Here is a 17,584-nt window from a genome sequence, read left to right on the forward strand (position 1 = left end):
CTGGCTCCACCACCCCAGGGTAGATATCGCTGGTGGCTCCTGGCTGTCCCTCCCAGGTAGATATCGCTGGTGGCTCCTGGCTGTCCCCCCCAGGACAGATATTGTTGGTGGCTCCTGGCTGCCCCCCTGGTCAGATATTGCTGGTGGCTCCTGGCTGTCCCCCTCGGGCAGATATTGCTGGTGGCTCCTGGCTGCCCCACTCCCAGGGCAAATATCGCTGGTGGCCCCTGGTTGTCCCCCCTGGACAGGTATCACTGGCGGCTGTGGTCAAATTGTACAGAGCAGGTTTAAATAGTTTTTGCAGACATTAAATCATGAGGTAGTGCACAGCTGATGGAGCACAGCAGCACCTAAGCACTCCAGCAGGTGGAAACAACAGAGGTTTCAAGGAAAGAAGTTCCTTACACATGGAAGAGAAAACAACAGCAGGTATGAAGCCAGATGAGAAACAGATTGATACTGCAGAGACATATTTGAAGCACGGACCGCAGACACCAGCACTGGTCAGTTCTGAAAAGACCATCCTGTACAAAATATTTATTTATACACACAATTCCATGTGTATGTAGCACCCTCTACCTTTAGGTAGGTGCTAGAATACGATTTTTCTGGGTTTAAGATATCAGTGTAGGCAAATATAGATGGGCCTGTGCTTTAGGTTAGGCCTGTTTGTTTTGATTTGAGATTGGGAGTGTTTAGTGCAGTAGTGGGTGTGATCACCTGTGCTCTGACTCATGCCATGTACACATGAGCGGTTTTGCTGTCGGAAAAAAACTCTGAAGGTTTCTCTGACGGAATTCCGCTCAAGCGGTCTTGCCTACACATGGTCACACCAAAGTCCGACCGTCCAGAACGCTGTGACGTACAACACGTACAACAGGACTAGAAAAAGGAATCTTGTGTTTATCTTGTGTTAGTAGAAGTTTGGTGAGAGACGATTCGCGCTTTTCAGCTTTCGTGCTTTTCAGTCCGTTACTGCTCTTCAGTTTGTGCTTGTGGGTTTGTATCTGCTTTTCAGAGCGTGTAGACAGTTCGCATCTGTTTTTTCAGTGAGTTCTTGTCTGCTCATTGCTGATTTTCAGCTCGCTCTTCACAGGCCTTGCTGTTCTTCAGTGCTGTTCTGTTAGTTTGTTCTGACCAGCTGACCGTTCTGAAGCCATGTTGCAGGTACGTACTCGTCATAGAGTTCGTGCTATGTGGGGGCTTAGTGTTGGGGTTCATTCTTTGACCCAAGCCCAGTCCATGAACAGGGTGGGGAGGAGTTCATGGACCAAGAATTGGATGCTCCAGCGTGACCAATTCTCTCATATGCCTTTGCTTCGTGAGATCCAGGAGAATAATCCTGATGATTTCGGGAACTTTCTCAGGATGACGGACCCCGTTTTTCACCGTCTGTTGGCTTTGCTGACCGCTTATATTAGCAGGCAGGATACCTGCATGAGGCAAGCCATCACTCCGGAGCAGAGGTAATGTTGCGGTACTTGGCGACTGGGAGCAGCCTGCAGGACCTTAAGTTCTGGACAGGCATCTCCCCCCAGGCTCTGAGGATCGTTATCCCAGAGACCTGTTCTGCTATTATTCAGGTCCTGCAGAAGGACTATATTAGGGTAAGTTTTCTCCTTTAACATCACATTCTATTGTATTTAATGTTTGCTAATGTATTGTATTTCTTTCATCATTCCCTAATTACCATGATTGTAGTATGCTGTGAATGTCCCCTTTGTCCTCATGCATGCTGTAATCTTTTATAATGCTCCTTTTTTGTCCTTCATGCATATTTGCCTTCACAAACCTCCCTAGCATGCTATCCTGGGCCCTTATACACCTAGCCTAGTTACTTAATGTATTTTGTCAGCTCCATTGTAGTGCTTTACCCCAAACACCCCTAAAATATGTACAAATGTTATTGTTGTCCTTAAATTCAGGTAGAGTGCCAGAGGCTTTTATTTGGGGGTCCCAAATTCAGCTCAAACCCCCCCCCCCCCAAAATTTTTACAATGGGTCATCGGGGGGGGGGAATCTGATAAGTGTGCCTTATATTTTTGTCTTTAAATACTCCTTAAAATAAAGGTTATACTGAAGTTGGCCAAGAATGTTTGTCTAATCTGCTTGCAATGTTAAGTACTAATTTTTTTTTCTGGTTTGACTCCACAGTTTCCTTCAACGCCACAGGAATGGGAGATTGTGGCATCCCATTTTGACGACCGTTGGGACTTTCCCAACTGTGGAGGGGCAATAGATGGGAAGCACGTCCACATCATGCCACCACCCCATTCGGGGTCTTACTATTATAACTATAAGGGGTTTAATAGTATAGTGTTAATGTGTTGTGGTGTCGGCACAATATGAGTTCCTCTATGTGGATGTGGGGAAGAATGACCTGATGTCGGATGGAGGAGTCTTCACCCAGACGGAGTTTTACCAACATCTTCAGACTGGTGGCCTGGGATTGCCACCTGTTGCGGACAACGTTGAAGGACTCCCGTTCGTCTTTCTTGCTGATGAAGCGTTCAGTCTGGGCGAGCACCTGATGAGGCCATTCCCCCAGAGGTTTTTAACTACCGGCTGGCCAGAGCCCTGAAGAGTCGTTGAGAATGCCTTCGGGATAATGGCCAGCCGGTTCTGCCTGTTTCTGACAGCCATACACATGTCGGACTACAAAATCAACCACATCATCTTATCCTGCTGCATATTGCACAATTTTTTAAGAAAAAATGCCCACAATTATATAGCCTCAGTTGGGCCTGAGGCTGGACTTCCTGCAAATCCTCTGACGGGCCTGGATACTGGCCGTCCTGGCTTGGCACCCCAAAGCGCCCGTGAAGTTCAGGAGAAATATGTAAATTATTTTACGGGTAGGGGGGCCATTGCAATGCCAGACAATGTGTAAATATTTTTTTAATTAAAAAAAAAAAAAAAAAAGGGATCTGATAAAATCTTAAATTTTCTTTATTGCTTGTGTTTCTTTTTGGCTGTCTCCTAGGTTCTCCTATAATGCACTTGTAGTGCCAAGTGGATTTTCCTTTAGTAAATAAGCCCCATTGTCACTGTAAACACCAAATGACTTAAAAAACTGGTATTGAGCATTGAAAGAAGAAGCCACACATTGTTGATTAGCAAACTTTTTACTCTGTGCATATTCACATGTTTTAAAATGTTGCTGTAAAATTTTTTTTTTTTTTTTACATTTTTTGAAATTTTTTTTGGTTATAAACACGGATGTTTCTAAACATAACATACCCAACTCTGGAACTTACAAAGTTCAACGTAGAAAAAATTAAGGCAATATCAGACATTATAGTGTCAAAAATGTCTTGATATTGCCTTCATCAGATGTGGTGATGTCACCCCTGTAAAAGCTAAATTTTGAAAATGCACAAAATTTGGGAGTCAAAATGGGTATTTCCCTCCTGATCCCATGCCTAATGTCAACATGTGCTATATCCCATCATGGGGTATCAATGGACGTGTTTTGGGGGTGCAACCCCTTCCTCTCACCTACTAGAGTTACAAGGAAGGGGTTGCATCCACAAAACGCGTACATTGATATCCCAGGGGCAAATAGCACATGTGGACACACCGTGTGCATCTTCAAAATTTGGCTTTTAAAATGTAAAAAAAAAGTTTTAGTTTAGTCCAAAAAATTGTAAAATGGTGGCATTTTGAAGAAATTCAGATTCTCTCCAACACATCAATCATGTTCTTCATTTGTTGTTCCATAACACTGAGTTTCTTCCTTATGATGTCAAGTTCACCATTCCACACCATGATGTCTTGTATTAGCCTTTGTGCACTGTCACTTGTGAAATGTTCAGCTTGCTCTTCAACAACCAGCACATCACCTAAAAATTAGAGTAAAAACATGTATTATAAATATGCAGGCATACATATATTACCTGAAGCTGGGGTGTCAGACACTCACCTGTTGTGGTGACAAGTTTGCCAACTTCCTCCACCTCTCCTTCCTCCAGATCCTCGGGTGTGGTGTTTTTCTGAGTTCCCCTTGTTTCTGAGGTGTGGGGTCCCTGGTGTCCTCTGAGTGGTGTTCTCCGAGTCTTTTCTCCCCTATAAGAATGAAACAAAAGATATACTTAGCACACAGATATTTGAATCCAGAAATAGGAATATGAAACATTGCTGGGAAGTGAGGTACAGTTGTCTGTTTTGGCAGATTTCCAAGCTAAAGACATGATTTTTTACTTTACCAAAGCTGGAATACTTACCTTTTTGTGACAATTTTCACACATGGAGACACCCCAAGTATCCACTGGAGCACCTGTGTGGGACACCTTAAAAAAGTGCTCCTGAGTCCAGATGTGTAAACAGCTGCTGAGTGTCCTCTTCTTAGATTACACTGAATCACGCTTGCATTTCATTCTAGTTACAAACACATCTAGACAGCAATGTACAAAACGTATTTTTAGACAAATAGGCATGACCAAATGTATTTAACCTGTATCTGCCCAAAACATCGTATTTAATGAGCGAATGATGTTTCCGACGACCGATTACTGTGCCCACGAACATGAAAATCGCCATTTTAAACTGTATAACAGTAAAGAAAATCACATGGCGAAGCATGCAAGTATAATAATAATAGGAACACACGACAACTACTTACTTTTTAGAAGAACTCTCTTGATTCTTCTATACTGATCCTGCTCCCTCAGTTTCAGGTCTGACCAGAGTTTCCTCAATTGCTCCTTGGATCGTCGTACCCCAAAATTCCTGTGCAGACGCTTCACAACTTTAGTCATGATCTTGGCCTTTCTCTCATTAGGGTTGGTGTATGGTCCATGCTTCCCATCATAGTCGTTCCTCCTCAATATGTCCACCATCTCTACAAAGGCCATATTTGAGGCCTTTAATCTTCTCCTCCTGGAGCGGGTCGTTTCTGGCTCCGGGCTTTCCTCCTCCTCGTTAGTAGAATTAACACACACCTGCTCTTTCTCCGCCATGTCGCTCCTACTGCGCTCCTAAAGAGACGGGGCGGGGAATAGACTAGAAAAAACATCAGGGGCGGGCGACGTGGGCGGAGTTTCACGCATGCACAGTGTATATCAAGCTAACACACGTGTCGTACGTACGATCTGTGTGCGGAGGATAGAGGAAGGGAAGTGGCGAGCGTCCTAAACGAAGGTAAAATTTGAACTAGGCCCATCAGTGGCCTATACTGCTTCAAGATTGAGGCCTATATTGGGATAAGATTATGAGAGTTTAGGCTGACATTAGTGTTTTCGTCTTGTGTATTATCTTACCTCAAAGATTAATCACTTTAAGGACCCAGAATTTATGACCAGTTTCATAGACAGGTACAGGGAGATGAGGAATTTGTGGGAGGTGAAACACAGCTTGTATTATATAAAACAAGCTAGGAGGTCAACACTGGAGAAACTTCTGGAGTTTGTGAAGACTTGGGTCCCCGGGGCAACCATCCAGTTTTTGGAAAAGAAAATTGGGATCTTGAGGAACATGTATAATAAGGAGCATAATAAGTGTATGTACCCAGGCTGTGGTACTTCAACAAACTGTGGTTTCTGGACAACCAGACTGAAGCCAGGGAATCACTTTCTACCCTTCCCCCAACCCCAGCAGAAGCTGACGAGGAACAAACTGGGCCTTCCATCCTGGAAGAAGTGGATGAGCCCAGCTGGAGCCAGGTATATTATTTTTAGACATATTTATTGTCCTAATATTAATGATGTTAACTAGATGTTATAATTGATAACAAATTAATGATTTAAAACAAAGAGATTTACATATCAATAGACGGTAGTGGCCAAAAATGTTTGTGACAAGAATGAAAAATGCTGGGGTCAGAATGATAGTCTTTTCTATTTATTAACATTCAATTTGCAAGTCATGAGCTAAAAATTGTGTGTGATCGATGAAGCAAAAACTAAAACTATATGTCCCTTTTTTACACACTGGATGACCTTAGCCAGGACGAGGGTCTGGAAAGTGGCAGGCAGGAGGAGGCCATGCCCAGTGACAGCCAGGAGGTGGGCGGGCAGGAGGTGGCTGGCCCCAGTAGGAGCCTCACCCAATCCCAGGTGCCTCCCCTCTGCCTTCAAACAAAAAGGCCCAGGAAGGAGGCAACACTGGGACTCATTAAGGAACCAATTGATGTCCTCAGAAGCCCCCCCCCGATGCTGAAGAGGCCTATGGCTGCTATCTAGCGACAAGATTGATGAAATTGGAGGAGGGCCAATGCCTCCTTTGTGAGGGAATTTTTGGTGAGGCCCTTCAGAAGGGGTTGAGGGGCCAGCTGACAGAGAACAGCCACATATATGAGCTCGCCCATCCTCCTCCTCCTCCTGCCAGAAGTCCACCACCAGAGCCACAGCCTCCAAGGAAGGCTGCATGGAAGGCTGCAGGGAAGGCTGCAGGGAAGAGAAGAAAGTGATGGCCTGGGTTCAGTCTGGTCTGACAGAAGATGCAGGCTGGTGTAGTACCACAGCCTTGGGACAGATATGTCATCTGCTGCTGGTCCTGATCTCTGGGAGTCCTGGACCAGATTGGGCTCCAAATTATATGGACTCCTCAAGATAACAATTTTTTTTCCACAGACTTGATGTGTGCCCTGGGGGCCAAAAGGCTTCGCAAATTCAAAAAGTTTCTCCTGCGTTGCCTTCCTCTTTATTTTGTTACCCAGAATAAATGGATATTTTATTTTCTGAAAATACTTGCCTATGTGTTTTTCTTAAAATAGGACAGTTTGTTTGTGAGTAGGCAGGTACATTTCAAAAAGAAAATGTCAAATTAACAAGGGACACCAACCAGCCTCCTTGAAGTTAAAAAATACAAGATAATAATGTTATAGATGTAACTTGACACACACAAAAAAAATTACAAAAATTATGGAGATTACTATAAAATAATTTTGCAATAATCCAAAAAAAGGAGATCTTGATGAAATAAAAAATAATTAAAAAAAAAGACTATAAAAAATAATTCTAAACATTATTATGGAGATCTGGCTTTAAAAAAATAAAAGATTATTCATGAGATCACGAGAAATAATAAAGAAATAAGTTTGTGAGAACTCTGTGTAAATATCAGCAACAAAACAAATTCAGTCATCTAGCATTATAAAGCACAAAAGAATGTGCTGCATTAAAAGATCACAAAATTTGCAGCGTGAGGAATGCGCTATCTCCATTACGAACGCTAGTTTTACCAGACCGAGCACTTCCGTCTAATACTTGCTTCTGAGCATGCTCCGTTTTTGGTACGTCGGAACAGCATACAGACGAGCGGGTTTCCCAATAGTAATTAGTTCCGTCGGAAAAATTTAGAACATGTTCTCTATGAAGTCCATCTGAATTTGATGGAAAAAGTCCGATGGGGCATACACACGGTCGGAATATACGATGAAAAGCTCCCATCTGACTTTTTCTGACGGACATTCCGCTCGTGTGTACGCGCCATCAGAGGCACCTCCCCTGCTTTCACGAAGATTGTCCTGGAAAAGAGGTTGGACCTGAGGTTTGAGTGGCAGGCAGCTCATGTGAGGAGCTCTGACCAATTACCATTCGGTATTGGCAGGGGGCAGGCCTCCCATATAAACTGGGGTCACATGCTGCTAAGGGATTCTGAAGGTGCAGGAGAAAAGGAGAATGGCGTTTTAGGTAGCTGCTGCAGGGCGTGCCCACGTGAGGAGCGCGCCGAGCGTGGAGGAGGGCTGGAGGAGCTGCTAAGATGTATTCCTGGATAAAGATCTTCACCATGGAGTTGGTGTCAAGCTGCTGTGACCGGGGAACACAGGACTTGCACTTTGGAGAAGGTAATTTAAGAAGAAGCAACAGTAGGACTGATGAGAATAGAACAAAGTTCTGTGACTGGGGAACACAGAACTTGCCCTTTGGAGAAGGTCAGTGTGAAAGAAGCAAAAGGAGAATTGTTGAGAGTAGTGCAGAATGCTGTGGCCGGGGAACGCAGTGTTTGCAGTTATGGACTGGCTGGGAACAGTAGTCCGCTTATTACTGTGTGCTAGGCCACTGGGGAGAGGTATCGAGTATCTCTGGCCTGGTAAAGCACTCTGGTGATACCATCCTAAAGACTGTGTAGCTACCAAATTCACTGAGCTGCCAGGGAGAGGTATTGTACTCCTCTGGCTTATTGATTTGCTGAAGCAACAACATTCAAGAGACTTTATTACAGTAACAAAGTACAGCCAGCAAACTGGGGTTATTCAGAGTGATCCCTTTTTGTCTTACTGGAAGTGATGAGACAGGAGTCTCATCCAGTTTTACAGCAAAGGATTTGTGCAAGAGTAGATCGAGGTAGTGACGCTCTGCAGGAGTCAGTGCAGAGGAGGAAGAGGAGTAATAGTCTGCAGTGGAGACATGCAGGAGAACAGACTGTGAATGTTAGAAGTACATAATTTTCAGGGCTAAAGCTGCTAATCAATGTTCTACAAATGTGATGACAATTCAATAAGTGCTATGGGCATCCCATATCTTCCTTTACCCCAACCAAGTTGTATCCCGCAAAAAACGCAACAAAACTACGCAAATGACTGCTCAATGTCTTAGAGGTGATATATGGGGGGCTGGCAGCAGGGTGATTTGGTGGATGTTAGTAACTCGTAGCAACCTACCGCTACATGTTTTTATATAAAATACTAGCTCTCCACATGATGCTTTGTTAGGAGGCAAACATATGTGTGCTTGGTTTGGGTGCCATAATATCTAAAACCAAAAGTTGGTGATCTGACAAGTCAATGAATACTCAGGTTGTATAAATTCGTGGAATTAAGGCAATTAGGTAGATGCATAAAGGTTTGCAACTGCTGTTCATGCTTATTATTATAGCAGCTAATCATGGGAAACTAGCAATTCTGCACAAGACTACCATATTGTGCAATACTAAATCTGGGTCATAATATTCTGAACACGAACATACCTTCCCGTTCCTTCTTTTTAGAATGCTTTCTTCTTCTGTCAATAGAGGCTACTTCAGATTTCAGTGAAAGGTAGTGTTTGCGAACTTCTTGAAGCTTTTCCTGAAGAAATGTGATGCGTTCTACAGTAGTCAAATTTTCAAGGTCCGCTGTAAACAAGATCAATATGATGTAATTTAAAAAAGAATGTAAAATGAACATGAAGTAAGGTAATGTGCATTTATCTAAAACCAATAATGCATATTAAAAATGAACAAATAACAAAACACAGAAATAAAAAAAAAATCTGGATCTGTACATTAAGGTGTATCCAAACCCAAAACCAAAAATGTATATTTTTTTTAGCTCACCAATCCTCAGATGTGGTGACTGTACAAAATTACTTTTTTATTTGGGCTTTTTTTTTTTATTCTCCCCCAGTGAGTCTGCCAATAAACTTCCTGTCCCAGAGTGATATATTTATTAACTGCACTATATGTCACAGTTTAGCCTGCAGTTTTCTGCAGTGGTTCCGCTAAGATCTGTGATTCAACTTTACTACTTTACTGGCTTCAAGTACAGGCATTACTTGCTCCACTGTGGGTTTACATTTCTTTCCCTTCTATCACTCCCTGGCCTGCCTCCCAGTTTGCTTTACTATACAAGACATGCTCAGTGCAGCTTGCATTGCCTGAACAATTTTCTAGTTCACTGAGCTCCTGATTGCCTTGTAATACTTGTATTCAGTGTCTGATTTCCTGTGTACCGACCCTGATATTGTCTACTTTTTTTTGTTCTTAGCTTGTTTCTAGGATCCTCTGTCTCCTGCCATCTGCACTCTGCATACATGAGTGGTCTCTGTATTGTCAGCTGGGAGTACCTGGGGGTCACGACCTGGTTTCAACTTGCTGCAAGTTCAGGGGACCTGTGAAAGGAGCAGGCAGGGGCTTAGACTCTGCACCCTGGGGAACCTCGAGTTGGCTTTCTACAAGGCTCACTACCATAGAAACCTGACAGTTTGCGCAAACCATGAGCTACTCGGACACACCGCAGCCTCTACATGAACAACTTTTTTGTTTGCCACAGACAGGAATTTTCCTCCCATTTGAACCAGCTGCAAGTTGCAACAACTCCTTCTGTTCCTACTTCTGCTCCAGCTTCCGTTGTTCCTCCTGTTTCAGGCAGTCCCCCAGAACTTCAGTTGCCTTCACCACCTCACTTTTCTGGTGATCCAAAAGCTTGCCAGGGCTTCATCAATCAGCGTTCAATTTATTTTGCACTAGCAGCCGGGCCATTTTCCTACTGACCGCTCTAAGATAGCATACATCATATCACTTCTTGCTGGTGATGCTCTGGCCTGGGCCTGCCCACTGTGGAAGCATCAAGATCCTATAGTGTCCAGTCTTGTCATCTTCTTGGGAGCTTTCCGTAAGACCTTCTATATGCCAGGCAGGGCCTAATCTGCTGCTGGAGCACTTTTTTGGCTCCGTTAAGGAAGCATGACTGTGTCACTACATGGTTACGTTTTGCACCTTGGCCTCAGAATTAGCATGGTATATTGAGGCCCTTACTGCAACATTTTGCCAGGGCTTAGCGGATTGTACTAAGTACAAACTAGCTGGCAAAACCATACCCTCCACCCTGAATGATTTGATTGCCTTTAGCATCCAAATCAATGTCTACTTCCAGGAGAGAGATCTGGAGAAGACTGTTTCACGTAGGTCCTTTTCCATCCTAGATCCCCCCAGAGGTTCTCTCCCTAGCGAGTAAATTGCATTCATATTTTTGGCACCCAAAATGCATTATTTTACATTTTTCCACAATAAACCTCATTTGCCATGTAGTTGCCCACCCAATTAATTTGTTCAGATCTACTTGCAAAGTTTCCACATCCTGCGGAGAAGTTTTTGCCCTGCTTAGCTTAGTATCGTCCGCAAATACAGAGATTAAACTGTTTACCTCATCCTCCAGGTTGTTTATGAACAAATTAAATAGGATTCCTAGGACAGAACCCTGGGGGACCCACTTTCCACCCCTGAACATTTCAACCACTCCCCATTTATCACTACCCTTTGAACTTGCCCTTGTAGCCCATTTTTAATCCATGTAGTCACCGCATGGTCCATGCCAACAGATCTTACTTTGTACAGTAAACATTTATGGGGAACTGTGTCAAATGCTTTTGCAAAATCCAGATACACCGCGTCTATGGCCTTCCTTTCTCTAAATGGCAGCTCAGCTCCTCGTAGAAGGTCTTCAGGTCTTCATGTGTAGATGCCCCCGGGGCATTTTTTCGGGGGGGGGGGGGTGACTAACATTTTTTACAGTTTAAACATTTTTTTTTTTAAATGGACAAGTAGTCCCCTCTGATGATTTTTGTGGTGACAGGTTCTTTTTAATGAGACATCTAGGGTCTAAAAGACCTTAGAGGTCTCTGCTGTGCTCCACTGAATGTAATTCCTACCCTGTTCACCCATGAAAAACTCTCGGGTCTAGGTTGCTCAGAGGGAGGTGATCTCTACCTGAACTTAAATTCCACCACCTTTCCTCAATTCATCATACCTGCCTCCATTCATTAGGCCCTGAACTCATATCTGCATATGTGGCTGCTGAATTGGGCTTTTCTCTCATTCCCTTGACGATGCCCCTCTCGGTATCAGCAGCTGATGGCTCTACCTTGCCTTTGGACCCCTGTGGTTCCGAATTATCTCCATAGTTATCTACATCTGTGTTCTACATCAGCCCTCAAATTTTCCACTTGCACACTCGCATATTGCGAGTGGAAAATGGCTGTTGGCGAGCGTGGGGCTGCCTCAGAGTGGGGGGGAGGGCGAGCACCAGCGGCACGGTATCCCAGCCAGGGGAAGTGAGAAGAGGATAAGGCGAGCTGTCCGTACGAGCAGAGAGTGAGATTGCCCACTGTAAGAGCTTTCATTAGAATTTCCTGCGTTCCCGGGGCTCACCGTCACATAGCCCCACCTCTTGGCCCGGTGCCTTTGATAGACAGAACACCGGTCCTATGCGGGACATGTGACGTCATCAAAGGCGTCGGGCCAAAAGGTGGGGCTATGTAACGGAGAGCCCTGGGAACACAGGAAATTCAAATGAAAGCTATTACAGCGGATCATCTCACTCTCTGCTGATCTGGACAGCTCACCTCTTCCTCTGCACAGGTGAGGCTGCATTGTGCACGGGTCACGCTGCATTGGGCACAGGTGAGGCAGTATTGGGCACGGGCAGGCCACATTGGGCACAGGTCATGCTGCATTGGGCACAGGTCATGCCGCATTGGGCACAGGTGAGGCTGTATTGGGCACTGGACATTCTGCATTGGGCACAGGCCACGCTGCATTGGGCACAGGCCACGCTGCATTGGGCACAGGCCACGCTGCATTGGGCACAGGTGAGACAGTATTGGGCATGGGCAGGCCACGCTGCATTGGGAACAGGCAGGCCACATTGGGCACAGGTCACGCTGCATTGGGCACAGGTGATGCTGCATTGGGCACTGGACATGCTGCATTGGGCACAGGCAGGTCACACTCCATTGGGCACAGGCAGGTCATGCTGCATTGGGCACAGGCAGGTCATGCTGCATTGGGCACAAGTGAGGCTGTATTGGGCACTGGACATGCTGCATTGGGCACAGGCAGGTCACGCTGCATTGGGCACAGGCAGGTTATGCTCTATTGGGCACAGGTCACGCTGTATTGGGCACAGGCAGGTCACGCTGCATTGGGCACAGGCCACGCTGTATTGGGCACAGGTGAGGCTGTATTGGGCACAGGTGAGGTTGCATTGGGCACAAGCAGGTCACACTGCATTGGGCACAGGCAGGTCATGCTGCATTGGGCACAGGCAGGTCACACTTAATTGGGCACATGCCACGCTGTATTGGACACAGGTGGGGCTGTACTGATAAAGTTGTTAATATTTATTTTTGTAACTTAATTCTGCATAAAACATTTAAGTTTCATTTCATGAGATCATTTATGAGGGCATGTTTAGGGGTGGGATTAGGGGCGGGGCATGGTGGGGGTTGGGTGGGGCAATTGGTGGCGAGTAACCCTTAAGGCCTGGCTAGTAGTTCAGGACTTGACATTTTGAGCCCTGTTCTACATCATGAGGAGGTCTCCTTCCTAAGTCTTTCAGTCCCATCATTCTTGGTCTTCAGTGGTTGCAAAAAGATACGCTCTATCATACACATACGGGAAATATAAAAACACTTAACTGTAAGAGAGCAAATTTTCCAAAGATGAGGGCTGCTCTCCAAGACTTAGACTGGGAGGGAATATTGGCATCGAACATGGAACAGAAATGTCAATTCTTCAAAAAGACTGTATGCAAACTCACTGCAAAGTTTATTCCCATGGGCAATTCATATAAAAGGCTTAAAATAAAACCTACGTGGCTCACGGCCAAAGTTAAAAAGCTATAAAAAAGAAAAGAGCTTTTAAAAAATATAAAAATGAAGGAACATCATCATTGTTTTAAAGTTACAAAGAATATAACAGAATATGTAAAAAGGAAATCAGGGATGCAAAAATTCAAAACGAATGACAGATTGCAAAAGATAGTAGGACAAACCCCCAAAAATTCTTCAAATATATTAATAGTAAAAAAGGTCTGAGCATATAGGCCCTTTACAAAATAATCTGGAGTGGGTGACTGGGGACAAAGAGAAGGCAAAGTTATTACCGTATTTATCGGCGTATAACACGCTTTTTTTTCCCCTTAAAATCAGGGGAAAATCGTGGGTGCGTGTTATACGCCGATCCCCGCTATTTTTGTGATCTATCGGAGCGATCGCCGTCGACATTCACATAGCGTGTATTTTTAAATATGGCGCCGCGGAGTTCGGAGGGACTCGGCGGCGCTCGTTCAGCTGAACGAGCGCCGCCGAGAACACAGTGACTGGGCGGAGCCGAGATACACATAGCCGAGGGTTCTCGGCTCTTCTCGGCGCCGTTCACAGTCCCGCCCAGTCCCGCCATTGGACCTCTGTTATGTCCATCATAGGGACTGGGCGTGACTGTGAACGGCGCCGAGAAGAGCTGAGAACCCTCGGCTATGTGTATCTCGGCTCCGTCCAGTCACTGTGTTCTCGGCGCCGCTCGTTCAGCTGAACGAGCGCCGCCGAGTCCCTCCGAACTCCGCGGCGCCATATTTAAAAATACACACTAAACTTGTGTATGTCCGCTGCACTGGGGACAAGGCTGCACTGACCACTGGGGACAAGGCTGCACTGACCACTGGGGACAAAGCTGCACTGGGGCAAGGCTGCACTGACAATTCTGCACTGGGGCAAAGCTGCACTGACAAGGCTGCACTGGGGCAAAGCTGCACTGACAATTCTGCACTGGGGCAAAGCTGCACTGACAAGGCTGCACTGGGGCAAAGCTGCACTGACAAGGCTGCACTGGACACTGGGGCAAGGCTGCACTAACAAGGCTGCAGATGAACACTGATGAGGCTGCATTGATGGGCATTTAAATGTAAGTTTTTTTTCCTTAAACTTCCCTCCTAAAAGTTTTTTTCCTTAAAATTCCCTCCTAAACTTGGGGTGTGTTTTATACGCCAGCGCGTGTTATACGCCGATAAATACGGTAAATACTTTCTTCAACTCTGTGTATACAAAGGAGCATGGCGGAGCTCAAATCCATAATAGGGATGGTAGATACGGTCCAGAAATATTTACACAGAATAAAGGTGGATAAAGCACCAAGACCAGATGGCATCCACCAACGGATCCTAAAAGAATTGAGCGCTGTCATTTCAAAGCCATTGTTTCACTGATTGTCGTGATTGGCTGTCACGGCAGTCACATGATCGGAAGAGAGACGATCAGGAGTTTTCTTTCTCAGCCCAGCTCTATTTGCACCAATGCATGCAAATATGCGGTCACTTGGCGCCAAGGACGACCCGACGAAAGGCCGCATATTTGCGCGCGCTCTGCGCCGAGAGGTTAAGAATCGGTACCTGCTACCCTTGATTCCTGAAATTTTTTATAGGCTTTGGGATGCTTGAATCTTCACAATGTTAGATCTCTGTGGAGCATACAATATGCTTAGGATCCAAGAGGGTGAGTAGAATCATAGGGGTCTGATAATGTTGAGTTATGTGTGTATACATATGCTAATTGCACACCCGTGGGCTGGGTTCATAAACATCCCAGGAATAGAGGTCAGTGTCAGACTTGGAGACAGCTCCGCCCAGCAAACAGGAAGTCTGGCCTAGGAGGTCGGGAGGGTCCCAGTAGGAGACGGCTCCAGGAGAGAGAGAGACAGGAGGTCTCGGAGTCTAAGACTGCAGGTGGTAGCCTGTGTGTGCACGTCTGTAGCAGGCAGATGTTAAAAACAGCATGAAGCTGACAGTAAGCCAGGAGGCTATAGTTTGTGTTTATACAGTGATGGTGGAACCCCCTGCGAGGGAAGATTACTGTTTGTTTGAACTTTTTGTTACCTTTAAATAAAAGTGGGCTGCCATGCCCTAAAAACGCAGTCTGGAGTGGTACGTTTCTGGAAAACTGCATGCACCACTTGAACCTAATTACTCCGGATTGTCACAATGTATATATATATCTATATAGATATATATATCTATATAGATATATATATCTATAGATAGATAGATAGATAGATAGATAGATAGATAGATAGATAGATAGATAGATAGATATTGTAGTGGGGTGCCTGTGAAACAGGTTAAAATTTCAGGAAAAGTGATTGATGGGATATATGTTCCTCCACGGATTCTTAGATTTGCAATCTAAGGTAATACCAGCAAAGACTTCAGGGTAAACAAGGATAGATCTTTACCCTGTATTGGTAAAGTTAGTTCCGGGGCTGGTTTTATTGGGAGTCTGATAGAGATCTGAGTGGGACAGACTCCCAAGTCCATGGACCGCAGTTTTCTTTACTGTTCTTAAGGCAGCTGGTCCTAGCTCTCAGAGAGGGAGAGTGTGTGTCTCCATGTGAGGAGGCAACTAGGAGCATGGCTGCTTATTCCCTGACTTTGGATACAAAGTATTAGCATTTGCAAAGACACGTACTACAAAACCAAGGACTGGTCAGACTACGGACACAGTAAGGCTTGGTAGAGCAGAAGTTTGTTTTTGTTTGATTAATGGCAAGATGCCCTTTCTCTTCTGTTTGGGAATATCCTGTGCATTAAAGTGGTTGTAAACCCTTATAGACCACTTTCACCTACAGGTAAGCCTAGATTAAGGCTTACCTGTAAGTGCTTGAAATATCTCCTAAACCTACACATTTAGGAGATATTTACTTTTTCCCCGAACGATTCTGTCTTCGGCGCATGCGCACTCTTGAAAGGGCACGCTATGCTGTTTTAAGCTGGGGTCATGCCGGGACTGGCGGCTCCCGTGCGCATGCGCGGGAGTGACGTCACGCGACTCCGGCCAGTCACAGAGCCGGAGTTCGCGGCTCCGGAAGGAAGAGGGGCGAAGAATGGACGCTCGCTGCCAGTGAGGAAATCGGGGACATCGCAGGCTCCTGTGTCAGGTAACTGACACATAATGGGCTACTATGCGATGCATAGTAGCCCATTATGCTTTACCTTTGCAGGGAAATAAAGAGGAAGTAAAATCCATCAGGGTTTACTTCCTCTTTAAACATGATGTTTTCCTAAAGAAACTGAGTTTGTCCCTGCATTGAGTCTGATCCCCTACAGTTGATGGAGAATGCGGGCACAAGACCCAGAGACTGTACCTCTTGCAGCAGCATTTTTGAAAAAAAAAAAGGGCGATTTTTTTTTATCCACTGGTACCAGTATACTGTTAAGAGAATGGAGGAAATAATCGAACAGCTGGTACAAGCACGGACAGACCAACAAGAAAGTAACCGCTTGTTGATAACTGCTACCCAAGTGGCCATGCAGGAGCAGAAGGAGTTCAATAAGCTCATACAGAGTCAGGTACAGTCCCTGACTGACAAGGTTCTACATGTGGACAATGTTACAGATTTACGCAAGTGAGTGCAGGCTGCACTACAGAAAATGCCAGCCGAGGATGACATGGAGGCTTTCCTCACAGTTTTTGAGAATGTGGCAGAGCGTGAGGGGCTACCACAGGACCAATGGGCTGAGGTCCTTGCCCCCTTTTTGACCAGGGACCCACAGAAGGCCTATTTTGATCTGAATGCTGCTGAGGCCCGGCAATATAAAACTCTGAAAAATTTGATTCTGGCCCGCCTTGGCATAACAATTACTGTGAGAGCTCAGCGCATCCATGCTTGGCAATTTAAGGTGGACCAACCTGCAAGGTCCCCGATGTATGATCTCATTCACCTCACACGAAAGTGGTTACAGCCAGAGGTTGCCACCCCAGCCCAAATTGTGGAGAGAGTCGTAGTGGACCGCTTTGTGAGAGCCCTTCCAACCCCTAGGTGAAAAAAATTGAGTAATATGTGTGTTGAATGCGCTACTCTATTAGCAATACACCACTCCGCTTAGCATTGTGTACACACAACCATCCTAAATGCTTAACATATACCTTAATTAAATAGTGTCTCCATAATTAACAGTGTATAAAACAGTATAGCACAAAATTCAAAATGTTCCAGCATATAAAGCAAATCTCCACCTTCATGTGCAAAAATAAAGAATAAGTGTATAAATCAAAAAACAAAAATTATATTATCACAGAAGATTTACTACAATAAATAGTAACCAAAGTCCATGTGC

The 17,584-nt window shown here is 45.0% G+C and overlaps 1 protein-coding gene across 8 annotated transcripts in view; it reads right to left on the reverse strand.

The window, feature by feature from the left end:
- Positions 1–17,584, reverse strand: part of ARID4B (AT-rich interaction domain 4B) — a 1,373,103-nt gene that overhangs the window by 56,585 nt on the left and 1,298,934 nt on the right. For all 8 annotated transcript variants that reach the window (XM_073627572.1, XM_073627571.1, XM_073627570.1 and 5 more), the window contains one exon: positions 8,908–9,054. In XM_073627572.1, the coding sequence (XP_073483673.1) occupies positions 8,908–9,054 (147 nt within the window). The remainder of the gene's footprint in view (positions 1–8,907; positions 9,055–17,584) is intronic.

This window comes from Aquarana catesbeiana, linkage group LG04 (assembly GCF_042186555.1).
Source record: "Aquarana catesbeiana isolate 2022-GZ linkage group LG04, ASM4218655v1, whole genome shotgun sequence".
Taxonomy (NCBI): domain Eukaryota; kingdom Metazoa; phylum Chordata; class Amphibia; order Anura; family Ranidae; genus Aquarana; species Aquarana catesbeiana.